Source organism: Saimiri boliviensis, chromosome 2 (assembly GCF_048565385.1).
Source record: "Saimiri boliviensis isolate mSaiBol1 chromosome 2, mSaiBol1.pri, whole genome shotgun sequence".
Taxonomy (NCBI): domain Eukaryota; kingdom Metazoa; phylum Chordata; class Mammalia; order Primates; family Cebidae; genus Saimiri; species Saimiri boliviensis.
The window spans coordinates 153,578,262-153,594,320 of NC_133450.1; the positions used below are offsets into that span (position 1 = coordinate 153,578,262).

Here is a 16,059-nt window from a genome sequence, read left to right on the forward strand (position 1 = left end):
CATATGGAGCTGAATTTGAGTTTTAGCTTACTCAGGAATAATGTACCAACCTGATTGGTGAAAATCTAGTTTTTATAAAGACACATGAAAGTGGCATGAATCCTTAGTTCATGAAGATGAGATTTTACTTAGCTTCTTTCTGAAAGGCTTTCCTGATTTCTGGTTCCAGGTGAATCCAACATGGGAACAAAAAATACATTTTTTCTCTATTTAATTCCCTCTTTTCTTGGCTGGGAGTGGACCACCTTTTCTGTAAAAATTTTGTGATCTGCTATAACTTATTTTTTTAAAGTGGAGGCAATGGTAGGCAGGAACATTGCTCAGTGCAAAGTATTTTGTTTATGCAACAACCAGGATATTCAGAGAAAAAAAATCTTTTTACAGTTGTTGGTGGGAGACCTACTATTTTATGTAGGGGGGGTCAAGAAAAGCCTGTCTGAGAAAGAGGTACTTGGGCTGAGACCAGAAGGAAGTGAGGGTGCATGGGATGGGTGGAAAAGAACACACAGACAGGAATGGCAAATGCAAAAGTTCCAAGGCAGAGATGTGCTTGGTCTGTGGAGGCCAGTGAACTCCAAAGAGGCCAGTGTGGCTAGAATAGCATCAGCAAGAAAGAGAGAGACCCCGGGAGGGGGCAGGTTGGAGAGGCAGGGGAGACTAGACTATGCAGGGCCTGGAGGGCTTTTTTTTTTTTTTTTTTTTTTTTTCTTTTGAGGCAGGATCTGGCTCTGTGGCCCAGGTGGGAGTGCAGTGGTGCAATCTTGGCTCATTACAACCTCCACCTCACAGGTTCAAGTGATTCTCCTGCCTCAGCCTGCCAAGTAGCTGGGACTACAGACATGCACCACCATGCCTGGATAATTTTCCTATTTTTAGTAGAGATGGGGTTTCCCAATCTTGGTTAGGCTGGTCTTGAACGCTTGACCTCATGTGATTTGCTTGCCTCGGCCTCCTAAAGTGCTGGGATTAGAAACATGAACCACCATTCCTGGCCAGGACTTTGGATACTATTCCGGAAGAGCTGGGTTTAGTATCTTAGGTGACTGATGCGCTGCAGAGTACTCTTGAGGAATTATGGTGCTAGGTCAGGGATATGGAAAAGCATAAAATGCAGGCTCAAGGAGCTGCTATGACACATGCACCACTCGGTGCTGATTCCTGAAGTCATGCTTGTACACCAGGAGTGACACAGAATATTGGTTCAGGTTTAGCAAAACTTAAAAAAAAAGAAAACCCAGAAAATTCCAAATCAATACTTCCCCTGTTTTATGTAATTCTGTGCAGGTATGCAAAGACATAGCATACATGTGAGATGTACCTGGCACAGAAAATACTCTTTTACAGTGTAGCTCATTACGGTATCTTTCTAGGCATTATCTAACAGTTCGATGAAGCCAATATTGCTAAGTTGACAGGCACTAAAGGGTCACTCATGATCCTCAAAGCAGCCTTGTAAGGAAGGCAGGGTGAACATGATTCCCCTCCTTTGGTAAATAAGGACAGGCAATCAGAAAGCTTCCTGCCCACATCACACAGCTGGTTGGTGACAACTGAGAAGAGAGTCAGTCAAGATTCTCTGGCACTGAATTTGGCTTCTTCCCATGACGCTATTCTCTACCTTTTGGCCTCCTAACTTACCAAGGGAGCAACACCAAATGCAGAAGATTCAAACATCAGGGAGCACAACTCAATCAAAGGAAAACATTACCTGGTTGGGAACAACACCCAGGAGCCCTACTTTACCTCAATGTTAGGGGTTTTGTTCTCTTGTTATACATGGTGATTTCATATTGACCTAGATACTCTTTTGTGTAATGAACTGTGGGAAAACATTACTTATAGAAAAAGCACCATTTGCAGAAGTGACAGGGTGCCATCATTTCTTTTAAAACCCAAGCATACCTGGTTTTTATAAAACTTGTTCTCGTGTAAACCATGGCCTGGATCCATTTACAAACCAGAAGGGGAAAACAGGAAACTAAAAAATTACTTACTAAATAGACGTCCAGCACAGAAGCATTGTCATCCTGCACTTCCAGAGTGTTGGGTTCCGTCGTCAAGTAGATGGTCCCCTCTTCCAAGGTAAATGTGGAACTGGAAGGTAACCCTTTGCTGAAAAAATAAAGATGAATAATGAGCATGAGGCCTCTGGAACAAAATATAAAGACACCTCCAAAGATGTGGCTAAAGAGGGTGACGTGGGCAGCTTTTTGGGATGAAAAATTGGGAGAATTTGAAGGAAATACGGTTATACCTAGAGACACGGTCACCTGAGTTTAAAGAACTCGGTTTTACTAGAAGTGCATTTTGTCTCCCTGCCAGCACATGAGACACCTCATTGCATTCTGGAGAGAGGATCTGTGGATCCTATTCCTTGAGAGTGGTGGGAGGCTGTGAACCTAGGGGCTCATTAATTATCCTTGACTTTGAATGATTAGTTCTTGCTGCTTTAATTTACAGTATTTATATTATGCTAGTTTACATAGGGTAACCTTATGCATCATTAGTATTGATGATTTCTTTTTTTCCCTTCTTACTCTTTTTTTTTTCTTTTTCAATTACATCAGTGGTTCTCCAACATACATGTGCCTCAGAATCCCCTGGAGGGCTGGTTAGAATGCAATTTCTTGGGCTCCTTCTACAAAGCTTCTGAGCCAATGAGTTTGGCATGGAGCCCATGGATTTGCATTTCTGACAAGTTCCCAGGTGATGTTCACTCTGCTGGTTCAAGGACCACACTTGGAGTAACAATGAACCACATAAACAGAGAACATCATGCTATATGCTCTGTGAGGATAACTGGACCATACCTTAGTAACTATGACAGTACCAAAGCCAAAGGAATGCAGGGTAAACAGTATATTGGAGAGTCATTTGACGAGAAGCCATCCTGATTTCATTGTGATATAACCAGTGTTAACTGTTGAAGTCACTGCCCCCCCCCCCTTTTTTTTTTTTTGAGATGGAGTCTTGCTCTGTTGCCCAGGCTGGAGTGCAGTGGTGCAATCTCAGTTCACTGTAACCTCTGCCTACCGGGTTCCGGTGATTCTCCTACCTAGGACTCCCGAGTAGCTGGGATCATAGGTGTGCACCACCATGCTCAGCTAATTTCTGTATTTTTAGTAGAGACAGGGTTTCACCATGCTGGCAAGGCTGGTCTCAAACTCCTGCCCTCAAGTGATCCATCTGCCTCAGCCTCCCAAAGTGCTGGGATTACAGACGTAAGCCACTGCGCCTGGCCTGGTCCATTTTTATAGTGTTTAAATTGGGTATTACTTTAGGGGCTCATGGATATACAATATTTTTCTCCATTAAAATCAAAGTTATGTTTTTAACTTTTGGAAGTTTCCCTTGGGGGCAACACCACAAATCTACAACCATCTGATTTTGACAAACCTGACAAAAACAAACAATGGGGAAAGGATTCCCTGTTTAATAAATGGTGTTGGGAAAACTGGCTAGCAGTGTGCAGAAAGCAGAAGCTGGACCCCTTCCTGACACCTTACACTAAAATTAACTCCAGATGGATTAAAGACTTAAACATAAGACCTAACACCGTAGAAAACCTAGGCAAAACCATTCAGGACATAGGCATAGGGAAGGACTTCATGACTAAAACACCAAAACCATTGGCACCAAAAGCCAAAATAGACAAATCAGACCTAATTAAACTCCAGAGCTTCTGCACAGCAAAAGCAGCAATCATTAGAGTGAACCAGCAACCAACAGAATGGGAAAAAACTTTTGCAATCTACCCATCTGACAAAGGGCTAATATCCAGAATTACGAAGAACTAAAACAGATTTACAGGAAAAAAACAAACCCATCCAAAAGTGGGCAAAAGGATATGAACAGACACTTTTCAAAAGAACACATATATGAAGCCAACAAACATGAAAAAATGCTCATCATCACTGGTCATTAGAGAAATGCAAATCAAAACTACATTGAGATACCATCTCACACCAGTTAGAATGGCAATCATTAAAAAATCTGGAGACAACATGCTGGAGAGGATGTGGAGAAATAGGAACACTTTTACACTGTTGGTGGGAGTATAAATTAGTTCAACCATTATGGAAGACAGTGTGGTGATTCCTCAAGGACCTAGAAATAGAAATTCCATTTGACCCAGTAATCTCATTACTGGGTATATACCCAAAGGACTATAAATCGATCTATTATAAGGACACATACACATGAATGTTCATTGCAGCACTGTTTACAATAGCAAAGACTTGAAACCAACCCAAATGCCCATTGATGATAGACTGGACAGGGAAAATGTGGCACATAAAAACTATGGAATTCTATGCAGCCATAAAAAACAATGAGTTTGTGTCCTTTGTAGGGACATGGACGAACCTGGAAATCATCATTCTCGGCAAACTGACACAAGACCAGAAAATCAAACACCGCATGTTCTCACTCATAGGCGAGTGTTGAACAATGAGAACACATGGACACAAGGAGGGGAGCATCACACATTAGGTCTGTTGGAGAGGTAACTAGAGGAGGGTCAGTCGGGGGACGGGGTGGGGAGTTGGGGAGTGATAACATGGGAAGAAATGCCAGATATAGGTGATGGGGAGAAAGGCAGCAAACCATATTGCCATGTATGTACCATGTATGTATCATGCATGTTCACATGTACCCCAAAACCTAAAATGCAATAAAATATATACTTAAAAAAATGATGCTACATGAATACAAGTGTAAAATACAGGAGAAAGTAATTCTCTTTCTCTTGCCCCTTGTGATCTAGCATTCTCCTCCCTAGAGGCAAACCCACCCATTTAGAAAGTATTTTTCAGTCTAATATTTACCTTTTATTTTTGGAAGCTATGAGTAAGCCACTGGCATGGTTAAGACAAAATTAAAATACAAAAAATAATTAGAATATGATTTGAGACTTGACAGGTAAATTTATCGATTATTTTAGCTAAAATACAGTATGACTACAGAAAAAAGAAATATCAGATTTACTTAGTATCATAAGGTCAGAATTTGATAAAATCAAATAGGCATTTTTAAAAAACTTTGTTATTTATACTATTTTTCACACATATTAGAATAGTTTCCTATCTTAGTAAGTGGAATATTTTCAGTATCATTAAATTTGGGAGACAAAAATGAGGCTCATCGAGATGTGTATCCAGATTACATAAAGAACTCTTATAACTTAGCAATAAAAAGGCAAATATCCTAATTTAAAAATGAGCAAAGGATCTGGAGAGTTCTCCAAAGAAGACATGAATGGCCAGTAAGTATATAAGAAGATGCTTAATATCCTGAGACATAAGGAAAATGCAAACAAAAACTACAGTGAGATAGCACTTTCACAACTACTGGGATAGTTATAATAGAAAATCAGGAAAACAAAACATATTGGAAAGGAGATAGAACAACTGGAGCCCTCACACATTGCTGATGGGAATGTATTTGATAAAACAGTGCAGCTACTTTCGAAAACTGTTTGGTCCTCAAACCAATATGATACACCAATTCCACTCCCACATACGTTCCTAAGAAAAATGAAAACATGTCCACACAAAGTCCTGTATATGAATGTTTGCAGTAACATTATTCATAGTAGCCAAAAAGTAGAAACAACCCAAATGTCTACCAATTGATGAGTGGATGAATAAGTCATAAAATGGAGTATTATTCAGTAATAAAAAGAATAAAGCACTGATATATGCAACAACATGAGGAAACCTTGAAAACATTAGGTCAAGTGAAAAATGCTAGTCACAGAAGACCACATATTACATAATTTCATTTACACAAAACGTGTAAGAACAGACAAATCTATGGAGACAGAAAGCAGACTCTGGCTTGGTGACATGAGAGAGAGTTGGGTTCTGAGATTTCGAGCTCTCTAGTGAGGAGACGGTGAGTGCAGGCTCATGGAGGCCTGGGGAACCATCTACAATGTCCAAAGGCCCATGCTGCTATAGCAAAGGCACGTACCAGAGCACCTTCATCCTGGGGATGTCCCGCCCAGAGGTTATACACTGCTGGCCCACAAACTCAGTCTGGCTGGAAGAACTATGTTTTGAAGAAGAGATCTGCTGGCCAGGTGTGGTGGCTTATGCCTGTAATCCCAGCACTTTGGGTGGCCAAGACGGGTGGATCACCTGAGGTCAGGAGTTTAAGACCAGCCTGGCCAACATGGTGAAACCATGTTAGTATTTCTCTACTAAAAATACAAGAATTAGCCGGGCGTGGTGGCAGGCACCTGTAATCCCAGCTACTTGAGAGGTTGAGGCAGGAGAATTGGTTGAACCTAGTAGAGGGAAACTGCAGTGAGCCAGGATCGCACCATTGCACTCCAGAGCCTGGCCGACAGAGTGAGATTCTGTCTCCAAAAAAAAAAAAAAAAAAAAAGAGAGATATGTTTTAGTTTGAGTTACTGCCAAATTGAGGAAAGCAAATTCCCACAAAAACCCAGTTTTTTTTGAGAAATGAGAAGAGTGGCCAAGTGTAAGCCGACATTTCTGAGTAGCAGCGAGTTTGCAGCTGCCTCCCTTAGACCGGGCATGTCCGCTGCATTGCTGCAGGGTCCCCACCTTGCTCTTGAGCTTCCCACCCAGCCTGTTACACTTATGCCCACCATCCCTTCTGTGTGTCTGCCCAGCAGCTCTACTTCCAGGATGAAGGTGCAGTTAGGATCTGAACTCTGTTTTCCAATTAACTACCCTTTTGACAGTCACTGCTGCTGACATTTTAGAAATTTGTCATTGCAGAAACCAAGGTAGTGCAGGCAAATGTGCCTACAACCTTGCAAAATAATTAGAGAATACCCATGAAAAACAAATATGGTATATGATGTTTGGTGTGGGTGTGGAGATCTTTGTTCTTCTGGGAAGAGTAACAGTGAACAGAAAGTTTTGAGGAAAAGTAAGTAGGCAAAATATGCTTTTCAAAACAACACATTTAAAACAATGGACATTAATATTGAACAAAGATAATAAAGCTAGTAAGCTTCCAACAGTGTTTATACAAAATTACACATAAAATAATTTGGGAAAATATACAGCCCTAAATGAATAATCAGGCATTTATATAGTAAAGTACCATTAAATGTATCCTGAATAATCCGAAATTATTATTGTCTTGGTATTGAGTGTAAGCTACATAACCAATTAATTAATCTTTATATTTGTTATCCTCATTATGCAGGATCTACCAGGTGAGGCCAGAGCACAGAATGGCATGTTACTTCCCTAAAAATCTTAGATTAGATACTATCTAGCACCCAAAAGAGGATGAAAATTCTCAGGAAACAGACACCTGAGCTGATAAAGCATTAACAGAGCATAAGCTTTGGAATCAGGTGAATTTGACTTTGAATTCTTGCTCTTAGGCTTAGTTGTGTGTGATATTGGATAAGTTTCTTAACTCTTTTGAGTAAGAGCTCCAGTTTCCTGTATGTAAAATGAGAATAATAATACAGAATGAGTAGGGTTGTTGGAGTGACTTGTGGTAATGATGTAGGATGCAAATATGTATTTATTTAATTTGTATATTTTAGAGACAGGGTCTTGCTCTGTTGTCCAGGCTGGAGAGCAGTGTTGCAGTCTTGGCTTGCTGCAGCCTTGAACCCCTGAGCTCAAGTGAACCTCCTGCCTCAGCCTCCCAAGAAGCTTGGACTACAGGCATGCACCACCATGCCTGGTTTTTCTTTTTTAAAATTTTTTTGGAGAGGTGAGATCTCACTATATTGCCAAGGCTGGTGTCAAACTCTTGGTCTCAAGTGATTCTCCCACCTTGGCCTCCCAAAGGCCAAGGATTTAAGAGTGTAGCTGTCTGCCTATGTTCTGCACCATCAAGTTTTGCCATTGTTCTCTTGATTTAGATTGTCTGAGGGTTGATTGCACATAATTTCCAACAAGCCACACAGGCCTGTAATGCCAGTGCATTACAGCCATGAGCTACTGCTCACAGCTGCAAATAGTTACTGAGTATCCATGCATGCATGTTGCACCTAGCACCTAGAATATAGAGATCAAATTTTAAAATGTCTGTGCCTCATGGAACTTAACATAGTATTAAGACAGACAATGAGATAAATAATTAAAATATATATTATGTTGGTCAAAAGTGCTAAGGAGGAAAAAAAACCACACAGAAAAAAGGAAGTGAGTGACAGAAGCCAACTCCAAACAGCAAACTCTCTTTGCTCTGCCATCATAGGATCTCAGGCATGAGCCACATCCTTCACAGAACACTTATCAAGTCCTCCCAAATGTCCCTGGGTGGGGACAGACACCTGTGATCAACAGTTCTAAAGATCACATTCTAACTGCCACTCTTTTCTTGGCCTCATCTCTTTTTGTTTTTTTTTTTTGTTTGTTTGTTTGTTTTTTTGAGACAGAGTCCCACTCTGTCACCCAGGCTGGAGTGCAATGGTGCAATCTTGGCTCACTGCAATCTCTGACTCCTGGATTCAAGTGATTCTTTTGCCTCAGCCTCCCGAGTAGCTGGGATTACAGGCAAATGCCACAATACCTGGCTATTTTTTTTGTGTTTTTAGTAGAGACAGGGTTTCTCCATGTTGGCCAGGCTGGCCTCAAACTTCTGACCTCACGTGATCTGCCTACCGTGCCCTCCCAATGTGCTGGGATTACAGGTGTGAGACACTGAGCCCGGCCCACTAACCTCTTTTAAAGGCTGGAGGTCAGCAATCAGCTGAGGGCTGCAGAGTTGGTTTTCCGCCATTCAAAAACCAGTTTTGACCCTTGCAAGTGCTACAGTCTCACATTTACTTTTGTTGTGGGCCTGAGCCAAAACAGATACTAAAAATATTTCATTTTAATATTGTTACATTATTTTTAGCAAAGAGAGATTAGTAAAGGTTATATGCACTTCTGAAGAGAAAGGTGTAACTTTCCTAATCAAGAATTGTTTCACATAGAACATAAACTCTTACCTAGGATCAAGAACCTATAAACAGTATGCATGAATATGTTTGTGAGTGTTCACTGTGGCTTAAAAAATAATGAAATGTAATTACCAAAGAATAAGCCATCTAATTCAAGTAAATGCATCCACAGTCTATAACAAAGTCTTCTCTTGAAGATGCCCCAAGCAGTAAAGGTAATATAATTTTTTTTTTTTTTTTTTTTTTTTTTTTTTAAATAGAGTCTCCCTCTGTTGCCTAGGCTAGAGTGCACGGGTACATTCTCGGCGCACTGCAGTCTCTGCCTCCCCAGCTTAAGCGATTCTTCTGCTCCAGCCTCTTGAGTAGCTGGGACTACAGATGTGCACCATCACGTCCAGCTACTTTTTTTGTATTTTTAGTAGAGATGGGGTTCACCATGTTGGCCGGGCTGGTCTCGAACTCCTGGCCTTGGGTGATCCACCCACCTCAGCCTCCCAGAGTGCTGGGATTATACACATCAACCACCACGGCTGGCCAATAATATACATTTTAAAAAAGGCTTTTCATTTAAATGTCTATGCCATTGATCAGTTTAATATTCATATTGCTCCTCAGTTCTGACTTTGTGAAGTATTCTTGCTATTGCCCTCATGTTTTTACTGCATTGTTGATTACTTGGGCACAAACCTATTTAGAATCAATTTCTAATTTATCTGGCTGAGAGTTTCCCAGTTTCTGTTATAGGGGCCACTTAGAAGCAAGGATACCTCCCTTGGGAGGAATGTCCTGAAGATCTAGTGGTCAGGTCAGAGCGCCCATCGTTTCTCAGACTTGCAGCTTGGGAAGATCCAGTTCTAGAAGCAAATTTACGTGACTGGGTTTAGAAGTCTAGCTGCCTCCCTAGGTTCTGCGCCATCAAGTTTTGCCATAATTCTCTCGATTCAGACTTGTCTGAGGGCTAATTGCACATAATTTGCAACAAGCCACACAGGAAACTGTTAATCTACTCAGCTCTGTTCTTCCCTTGTAAAAACACAGAAACTGCCAATACTCTTTCCCAGCTCTGTGCTCTGATCTCTGAACATGTCATAAACTTCTCATAGGTGAGAGCAGTCCAGGAGGAGTGCTTCTTCTTCCTGACTTTTCCTCTAGGAGGGAACATTAATGGCGCCCTAATGCCAAGCAGGCCTCTGTCATTTATTTAAAAAAAAAAAATGCTTCTTTCAGTTATCAGCAACATTAGTTTGGCTTCACTGGAGAGCATTAGCCTGGCTGGACTGCTGAAAACAGTCATGGATAATTTTATAGCCTAAAACACTCTGATTTCTGTTTGCAGACCTAATGAGTGTTTTATAGCTAATTCTCATGAGAGCACTTGTTCAGGGAACATATGGTACTATCCACAGTTTTTGTCTTTTAATAGTCATTCTCTCACTGCCTCGATTTGTTTTTAATCAAAGTAATAAACACCATAATAAAGCACACAACACAGATGACTTCTGATGAAAAGCAACAACCTTCTGCCTTCCCCACCCCCACCCTCGGCCATCCCCTGGGGGCAGCCCTTTTTAGGATTTCTCTTTTAATATTTTCTGGCAATTCCCTTCATGTTTTTTGATGAATCACGGGATAAAAGATTCTTAACCTAAGGCAGCATTCATTGATTCACTCTGAAGAACATTTACTCTTTTCTACCCCGTGTCTTCTCCCAATGTTTGCTATTTCTATTTTATTTTGTAACTGTAAATAACATACCTAATGAGCTTTTTTATTCCATCAATCACATACCATATCCTTTAACTCCCCACATTATTTCCTCTTTGTCCTTGTTTTACCCTCTCACTTTGTGTTAGACACACTTAAAAAAAAAACAGCCTAACTTTTATCTCTACTTTGTCAGGGCTGTTCACATTTATATCCCATCTTGCAGTTACAACAAAATTGTTCCCTCTTTGTCCATGGATCGGCTCTAAAATTAGAAAACTGACACACACAGTTTATAGTATTGTGACTATGTAAGTATTGTATACTGCCTGACCAACAGTGAGTTAGGCTTAGATTTCTCTCTTTGGGTTCAGAGTCATAATTGCTGGGTCATGCAAAGAAAAACATTTCCAAATCAAAGTTAAATGGGGTCTTTCTTTCCCCCTATGTTTGCTGAAATTCATGCCACATTTTAGGCTGCTTCATGTTAGGTTTTTGCCCTTCAGAAACTGTCGTGTGGGGATGAAACCTCAGAGAACATCCAGGCTAAGGGCAAAGACCTAGATACAAGCTCTGCGTCTCTGATTATTGGTTTCAATACTCGGCAAGTTATGACGCTGAGCTCCTGGTTCCTCATCTGTGAGTGGGAAAGATGCCCAGACCATCTCACGAGGCTGGCAGGAGGATCAGTTTGGATAGTAAAAGAAAAAGGCTAAGAGAGGGTAAAGCTCTTCTGGATAAGCAAATTGTATCGCCGGGACTCTTACGTCTTAGACTCTGCCTGTTTCCTCACAGGGCTTTGATGAGGTCTGCTTACATAGACAGATTTATCTTAAGATCTTGGAAAGAATTCCTTTTCTGCTACTCTAAGTTCAGCTATTAGAACATTAACTGATAACAAATGTCGAGAGGAAAGCTCTACCTGCAGAAAAAACCCACAAATACAGCCTGGTCTCACTCAATGGCTGCAAAGATTTGTTTAGTTCCAGAGCCATACTCTGCTTATGGGCAAGCCCGTTCCAGCATGACCCAAGCACTTCTGAAGTGCTGGTCAAACCAATACCTTGTGCCCCACTCGGAAAAGCTCACTTTTGGTTGGGGCCAGGGGTGGGTGAGGGTATTGCAGGGTGTGGAAATTCTCAAGCACTGGCACTAGAGCTCCTGCTGCAGCCTGAACTGTCAGTGTGTGGCAAATCTCATGCCCCTGCCAGGACAGAGTGGCTCCTTCACACTCAGCCAAGGGCAGGTCTACAAGACCCCCAACACAGACCCAGGGAAATAGGAAAGCTTTGACAGGTACTGCACCCAGAATGCTCAGCCGCCTACCACCAAACAGGAGGCTTTCAGATCTGCTTGTTTCTGCCTTTTTCTCATGTTCAGCCCTGAGCATGGCTGCTGCTCTTCCCTACTCTCCCACTTTTGCTATTTTTAAACAAGGAGACTGCCTGTTTCTAATGAAGGCAGCAGAACAGCAGGCTCTCTCGTAGTATCAACTGATGGCTCCCTTCCCCCCAAGTGAGCACAAAAGGCTTGAAGCCTGCTGCAGGCACAGCTCAGAGAGCAGCACTTAGAACCCATAGGCAGGAAGAGACCCAAACAGTGTGTTCCCAGGTTTATTTGTTGTGAGAATGGGGGCCACAATGGCTCAGAGAACTGGCGGTTACTGAGCTCCTGTTGCCAGCAGCCTGAGAGTGAGCAGAGGGCCCCTTCTCCCTTTGAGGGGAGTGAGTGTGTCGGGGGGATGGCTGGAGGGAGAAACCTTTCAAAGAGGAAGGAACTCTCATCCAAGTTCAGGAACCTTTTCCACCATATATCTCTATGAGATTTATTTTTACTTCCAATATTATACCCCAGCATGTACACACACAAGCATAGCTTTAAAGCTAGCAGGCATCATTGACTGTGATGTCTATATTGTGATGACTATTACACGTTATTTCATTTACTCACTAAAAAGAACCCCTTAGATGAGGTCTCTGGCTATTTATTTTGTACATTTAAGTATTAAGACTATCTTGTCTGACCTCTGGTGGCATTTGGATTTGAACATAGGTCTGACTGGAGTAATATGTGTCCTACACATATTGCCTTGAGCTGTCCAATCACTGCAGAAAATTAGCCCTTTCTGTGTTTCTAAGCTATCCCCAGCAACCATGCTTCAATTATAAAAGAGAAAAAGAGATACAGAGATCTGTTCCCCAATGACAAATCTATCCTACCGACAAGTCTTGATTATCTGAATTCATCAAAGGAGCAAGAATAGATATTAAAACATAACAACAAAAACCTCTAGCACCCCCTCATACTATACACAGAAAGTATTTTGAGATGGATCACAGACAAAATGTGAAAGTTAAACCTAGACAGCTTCCAGAAAAAAACAGGAGAATATCTCTGCCCTTCGGATCACGTCTAGGAAGGGGCAGAAGAGAACTTGCTGGTGGGATGGGGGAATGTTGTTTATCTTGATCTCGGTGATGGTTACATGGGTGTATATATTTCAAAATTTATGGAACTATAAAGATTTCTGCATTTATACTATATATAAATTTTACTTTAATAATGAACTCTCAGCATAATAAACAGTATCTGCTTTTCTCCTTACAAAACTACCAATCATCCCTTCAAATGTATGCTGAATACCTACTTCATTCCAAGTGCTGTGCTTAAACCAAAAAAGCAGCAGACATAATCAGATCACCAACTTAGGGAGCTTCCCAAAACGTTAGGGCAACAACCTAAGTGTACCTTATTGGACGAATGGTTACAGAAAATGTGGTAGCAATATACAAAGGAATATTACTCATCCTTAAAAAAGAAGGAAATTCTGCCACTTGCAACAACACGGATGAACCCGGAGGACATTACGCTAAGTGAAATAACCCAGATGCAAAAAGACAAATACTGTGTGAACTCATTTGTAAAGTCTAAGAAAGCTGAACTCATAAAAGCAGAGACTAGAATGATAGTTACTGGTGGAAGGGAGAAGAGGAAATGAGGAAGTGTTGGCCAAAATGTATGCCAGATGAAGAAGTTCAGGAGATCTGAGGTACAGCATGGTGACCATAGTTAATAGTCATGTATTGCCTACTTGAGATTTGCCAGGTGAGTCAATCTTAAGGGTTCTCACCATGCAAAGAACACAATCATGTGAGGTGATAGCTATGTTAATTTGCTTGATGTGGTAATCATTTTACAATTTATCACCTTAAATATATACAATTTTTATTTGTTAAATATACCTCAATAAAGCTGGGGAAAAAACCCTAAAAGCCCCCCAAAGTTGAAGAGATATATATTAATAATGAATGTTAAATAGAAGCCACTAATTATATATGATTATGAAATATATAAATGCAAAAAAAAAAAACCCCATCAAAATAACGCCCAAGGCAGCAACAACAGCAAACCAAAATAAAAACCTTGACCATCAAAGTCATTTCTTTTCCTTTTCTTTTCCTGAGACAGAGTCTTGCTCTGTCACTCAGGCTGGAGTGCAGCTGCACAATCTCAGCTCACTGCAGCTGCCTCCTGGGTTCAGGCGATTCTCATGCCTCATCCTCCCAGGTAGCTGGAATTACAGGCAAGCACCACCACACCTGGCTAATTTTTGTATTGTTATTAGACATGGGGTTTCCCCATGTTGGCCAGGCTGGTCACCAACTCCCAACCTCAGGTATCTCTCGCCTCAGCCTCCCAAAGTGCTGGGATTACAGCCATGAGCTACAGTGCTGGGCCCATCAAAGTAATTTCCATTAAGCTTCACAATACTGGATGGCTTCTGCTCTCTAGGAAAATGTGCTTTACTGTTCATATTTGGCAGAGTCTAACATCATAATTAGTTCCTTTCCTAGAGGTCATATCCATGGAGTTAAGAAAGTATATATATATATATATATATATATATATATATTTTTTTTTTTTTTTTTTTTTTTTTTTTTTTTGAGACGGAGTTTCGCTCTTGTTACCCAGGCTGGAGTGCAATGGCGCGATCTCGGCTCACTGCAACCTCCACCTCCTGGGTTCAGGCAATTCTCCTGCCTCAGCCTCCTGAGTAGCTGGGATTACAGGCACGCGCCACCATGCCCAGCTAATTTTTTTATATTTTTAGTAGAGACAGGGTTTCACCATGTTGACCAGGCTGGTCTCGATCTCTTGACCTCGTGATCCACCCGCCTCGGCCTCACAAAGTGCTGGGATTACAGGCTTGAGCCACCGTGCCCGGCCCCAGGAAAGAATATATTAAGTGGATCCCACAGGTGAGGCTTAGGTAGATTTTAAAAAAACAGCAGTATGGGCCGTCCATGAAACGTTCCCAGATAGATAGCATACATTGAAAACAGGGTTGATTGTGTTCTCTAGTTGGAGAAAAGCACCATGAAGGCAATAGGTATTGGGACTGTTTGAATTACAGGGCAGGGGTCTCCAACCCTTAGGCCACAGACTGTTAGGAACTAGGCCGCACAGCAGGAGGCGCGTGGTGAGTGAGTGAGCGAGCATTACCACCTGAGTTCTGCCTCCTGTTAGATCAGCAGTGGCATTAGATTCTAAAGGAGCGCAAACTCTATTGTGAACTGCGCACGTGAGAGATCTAGGTTGCATGCTCCTTATGCAAATCTAACTAATGCCTGATGTTCTGAGGTGGAACAGTTTCATTCTGAAACAATCTCCACTCTCCTGTCCGATCCATGGAAAAATTGTCTTTCACAAAACCCATCCCTGGTGCCAAGAAGGTTGGGGACCATTGTCATAGGGCACCAGTGGCCCCTGTGGCTCAGAGGACCAGAATGATACGTGAAAGAATGAGCTAGAACAAGGGGCAGGATAGTGGGGTTGTGGTACCAACATGGCACTAAGTAGCTGTGAGTGCTCTGGGTAAGACATTGAATTTTATTGAACTCCACAGTTGCCATCTCTGTAAAAATCAGGAGTTTGGATTTGATCAGGTCTTGCTAGCTTTCCAAAAGTTTGTATTCTTAGCCTTAGTTGGTCTTCTCTAACCAAAGTTTGAGATCAGAGTGGCATATCAGAAATAACAATATGCTGAATTGGAAATGACTTTTGCCGTGTAAGCTAATGGAACCAATAAAGGTTTAAGACACAGTAAACAGGAAACAACTCCTGGCCTCAACAATATTATTTCTCTGTACTACACCTCAATGGCATAATTCCCATGGATAGTGGTTTGCAGCCAGATACTCTGCAATCTCCATACTTGCTGCTGTCAGAATTTAAACAAACAAAAATAACTCAGAAAACTTTTTGTTTGTTTAAATCCTGACAGCAGCAAGTATAGAGATTGTATTCAGAGCAATGATGTTATGGGTTGAATTGCATCTACCTAAAATTCATATGTTTAAGTCCTTGCCCCCAGTACCTCAGAAGGTGACCCTATTTGGGAAGGAGGTTGTTGCAGGCATAATTAGTTAAGATGAGGTCACACTGGAATAGGGTATGTCCTACTTCAG

The 16,059-nt window shown here is 41.5% G+C and overlaps 1 protein-coding gene across 6 annotated transcripts in view; it reads right to left on the reverse strand.

The window, feature by feature from the left end:
* Window positions 1-16,059, reverse strand: part of PIP5K1B (phosphatidylinositol-4-phosphate 5-kinase type 1 beta) — a 488,372-nt gene that overhangs the window by 24,651 nt on the left and 447,662 nt on the right. For all 6 annotated transcript variants that reach the window (XM_074394717.1, XM_010346143.3, XM_074394718.1 and 3 more), the window contains one exon: window positions 1,995-2,112. In XM_074394717.1, coding sequence (XP_074250818.1) covers window positions 1,995-2,112 — 118 coding nt within the window. The remainder of the gene's footprint in view (window positions 1-1,994; window positions 2,113-16,059) is intronic.